The sequence below is a fragment of the Vulpes lagopus genome, chromosome X (assembly GCF_018345385.1).
Source record: "Vulpes lagopus strain Blue_001 chromosome X, ASM1834538v1, whole genome shotgun sequence".
NCBI lineage: Eukaryota > Metazoa > Chordata > Mammalia > Carnivora > Canidae > Vulpes > Vulpes lagopus.
Genome location: NC_054848.1, coordinates 22,947,679 through 22,951,268, shown reverse-complemented (window position 1 = coordinate 22,951,268; position 3,590 = coordinate 22,947,679). Strand labels below are relative to the sequence as shown.

Below are 3,590 nucleotides of genomic sequence, written 5' to 3'. Positions count from 1 at the left end.
ATATACGGATTCAGAAAATGTCAACAATCTAATTATTGAAGAAGCATGAATTATCCTGTTGGTATTATGCACCCCTTCCCTTCTTTTCCTTTTGAGAGGCAGTGAGAGAGAGTCTGTGTGTGTGTGCATGGGTGTGTGTGTATGGCCAAGGGTCCACATTCAAGGAACAAGACCATGGTTTGCTTTACTTTACTTTACTTTTAAAGAATAAACACATTTCTGAAATTTTCAAGTCAATTAAAGAAATTAACTTTAAACTGCTAAAGATGAAAAAAAAAAAGGTGATAGTTTTCAGGGTGTCAGAAATGAAAAGATTCAATAAGGCTATTAATTTTTTTTCACCAGAACTAGAAACCTTTAGAAGTCAGCTATAAGAGCTGAGCCATAGGAAAATGGATTTTTTCCCCTATGTAAAATAAATGAAAAGAGGTTTAAAAAAAAAAAACACCAAATAAAAAAACCTTACATATTGTCTTACAGAGATATAATGGGTAAAGAGAGAGGAGTAAAGAAACCAAGGGAGAGGAAAGGAATGGGAGAGGAAGATTGTAAAAGAAGGGAGAGTAAAGAGATGGAAGAGATAGTTTTTATTATGGAAACTAGATAGAAGACAAAAACAAACTTATTAGTTAAACTGAATTTTAAACTTAAAGTCCAGCCTACTGAAGTGACAGCTAGCTGGAACAGGCATGAGGCATTCAGGACGGCAGGCACTGCACATGGTCTTGGTTCTCTTCCTCCTCAGATGAACTGGAAGTAGTGGAAGACTCATCCGACTCTGCATCCATGACTCCAACTCCAGGAGCTCTCTGGCGCTGGTGATGACCTCTCTGTGTTAGGTGACGCATCAGGAACCAAAGCATGTGGCTGTCAAAAAGGTCGGTGTGGTGCATGCGATCTTCATCCCGTTCTTGCTTATTTCTCTTAATCATATTCTTTAACCCAGTCAGCTCAGTGGTAGCTTTAGCTGTGGGTGCCCAGATCTTGGCATTATGATCAAGGCCACTGGTCGCCATCACAGGTAGGTAAGGATGGGGTTCAAGACAGTTTATGGTGCCTCCCTTGTCCCCCTCCATGAACTGAACGATCTGGCAGGATGATTTTTCCCAGAGGAAGATGTGGCCACAATCACTGCCACTCACCACAAACTCACTTCTGGGGCCATAGAAATTGACGCCTTTGATCGTGGCATTATTTCTGTGCCCCTTGTATTTCTTAACATACTGGGCTCCATCTCCATCAGAGGAGTTGAAGAGATAAATATCTTCATCATTATAACTGGCCAGGAGCTCTGTGCCATCATGGCTGTACACCAGGCAGGTGATGTTTGCTTTGGACTCACAATTGACTAGGTGATGGGGACAGAATTTCTTGAGTACCCCATTATTCTCATTCTCATCAATCTTCCTCTGGTCATAAATTCTTACGAACTGATCTCTTCCTCCCACTGCAAACTGGTAAGTATTGGCAGGATTCACATGGATTGTATACAGCCCCACTTTCTTCTCCCTCTCTTTGGTTACCACCACTCTGGAAGCTGGCCGGCCTTGTCTGAGGTCAATGGCGAAAACAACTGCGTCTTCGCCCGAAGTCAGGAACTTAAAAGGGGAGTCTGGCTCCAGAGCCAGCTTGTGGGAGGCTCCCCTATGCTGGGCCACGCGCTTAGTCTTCTTACAGTGTGGTATAGCAGATAGCTCCGCTATGCGTACCTGCCCATCACGGGCACACATCGCCAAGGTGGAATCACCACAATTGGGAAGGAACTTGGCTTGAAAGACATTATTTTTGTGGCCACTCATAAACTCCAGCACTGGGTGCTTACGCACCCAGTCCCACACTATCACTTTAAGGTCGTCGCTGCTACTGGCCAGCCAGGTGCCACGCTGATTAAAGTGCACAGTATTGACACAACCATGGTGGCCTTCAAGCTCATGCAGCAGGTGGAAACGCTGCACAAACAGCCTTGCCCCACAGGCCTCATATACGAAGCGGGCACTGGAACCCAGCTGCCGCTCTCGAAGAGCGGAAACGATTTGCCAGCGAGGGCGGGGCAGGGTAGATGTTTCGGAGGTCACCCACTCCTCCAGGGCCCGATCCTCATCTGATAAATACTGATCATAATTAGCCTCATTGCACTGTACCTGAGGCTGTTCTTCTGCCGCTCCTCTCTCCTCCGCTTCCGCGCCTCGCGCCTCCTCTCCTTGTGGGCTGTAAGGGGACAGGTTTTCCTCACAGACGAAGAACTGGTCAGAATCTTCCGTGCTTTCAAAGTTGATGTATTCACCCGAAACGTCTGCGTCTGTGCCTTCGTCTTCTGGGCCCACCTGGCTGAGGATGCCGCCATCTCCGGGCAAATTCAAGCTCAGCTCCGTGTCTGAAGATGTCTCTCTCCTGGCGTCCATTTCGGACTGCTCCTCGGGGCTACTCAGCAGGCTTCTCTGTGGGCTATCTGCGCTGCTCTCGTTGTCAGACATCTTAGAATGATGCTTGCTGTAGCCGGTCTGGAGTGGGAAAAAGCCCCCAGAAGTCTGGGGAGGAGAGCGGGCCTGGCCGGGCTCCGGACAGACCAGAGAAAATTGGCTGGGGCCAGCGGCACGACGCCAACGCGGTAGGAAAATGGAAGGGGTGCTCGGCCGGCTGAGGCAATTGGAAGTATGGGAGCTGGTGAGGCTCACAAGACTTTTTCCCTTCTAGCATCTCGCGGTATCTCAGGACTGCTCAGACTTTTCCGGGCGCTCAGCCCCACCCCGGGACTGTCTTACACTTGGCCGCTGTACGTTCTGTTCTTTTGAAGATGGGAACATGTTGCACTTTGGAAAACATTCTTAGAGAACCATCAGCAAAAGTTGATACTTCTTGGGCAGAACTGTTATCAGAGACTCTCGGTGCTTCGCTTGAAGGTACTGTACAGTACGAAATGGATACGCAAACACAATGAAAGATTACTGAGGTCCCCACGGCTAGTGAGTTTATGATATCTAAAAAATATCTTAAGGAAATCAGATAGCCTTAGGGAAACCTTGACAGCTCTAATTGGTAGAGATGTCATAAATAAAATACACATTGTCTAGTTAATTGCATTTTAGATTTAAACAATACTTTTTAGTATGAGTAGATCCCTAATATTGAGTTGGACATACTTCTACCAAAAAATACTCATTTTTTATCTAACATGTAAATGTAACCGTGTGTCCTGTACATTTATTTGTTACATCTGGCACACTTTCTTAGTGAGAAGAGTAATTTAGTCCCTCACTGTAATCAAGGCTGAAATCAACTGGTCAATTTAAAGTAGACATTGAAATTAGTCACTGCTTCACCAATTTGAGATAGAAGTACAGCCTTTTTCTTTTTCTACCACAGGGGTTAATTCAATTTAGGATACTTAGGGAACATCAACACATTTCAATGAAAGAAAGCTTTCTTTTGTGATGTCATAGAACTATAAAAATATTTTAAATATCTCCCAAAAGATTTCAGAGGCTTCTTGGGGGCCTTTTAGGAAAGAAAACTCTTCAGAGACAATTAATTGGCACTGCTCTGTTAAGTTCAGAGATTCTCCAAGTGAATTATCTAAGGTAATGTCAGTA

At 45.2% G+C, this 3,590-nt stretch overlaps 1 protein-coding gene across 1 annotated transcript; it reads right to left on the bottom strand.

Annotated features, from left to right (window-relative positions):
- Positions 1-698: 698 nt before the first annotated feature.
- On the bottom strand, positions 699-2,474 carry LOC121482452 (DDB1- and CUL4-associated factor 8-like). Its single transcript, XM_041740373.1, has one exon. It carries the CDS (start codon positions 2,472-2,474, stop codon positions 699-701), a length of 1,776 nt encoding a protein of 591 aa, XP_041596307.1.
- Positions 2,475-3,590: the final 1,116 nt, after the last annotated feature.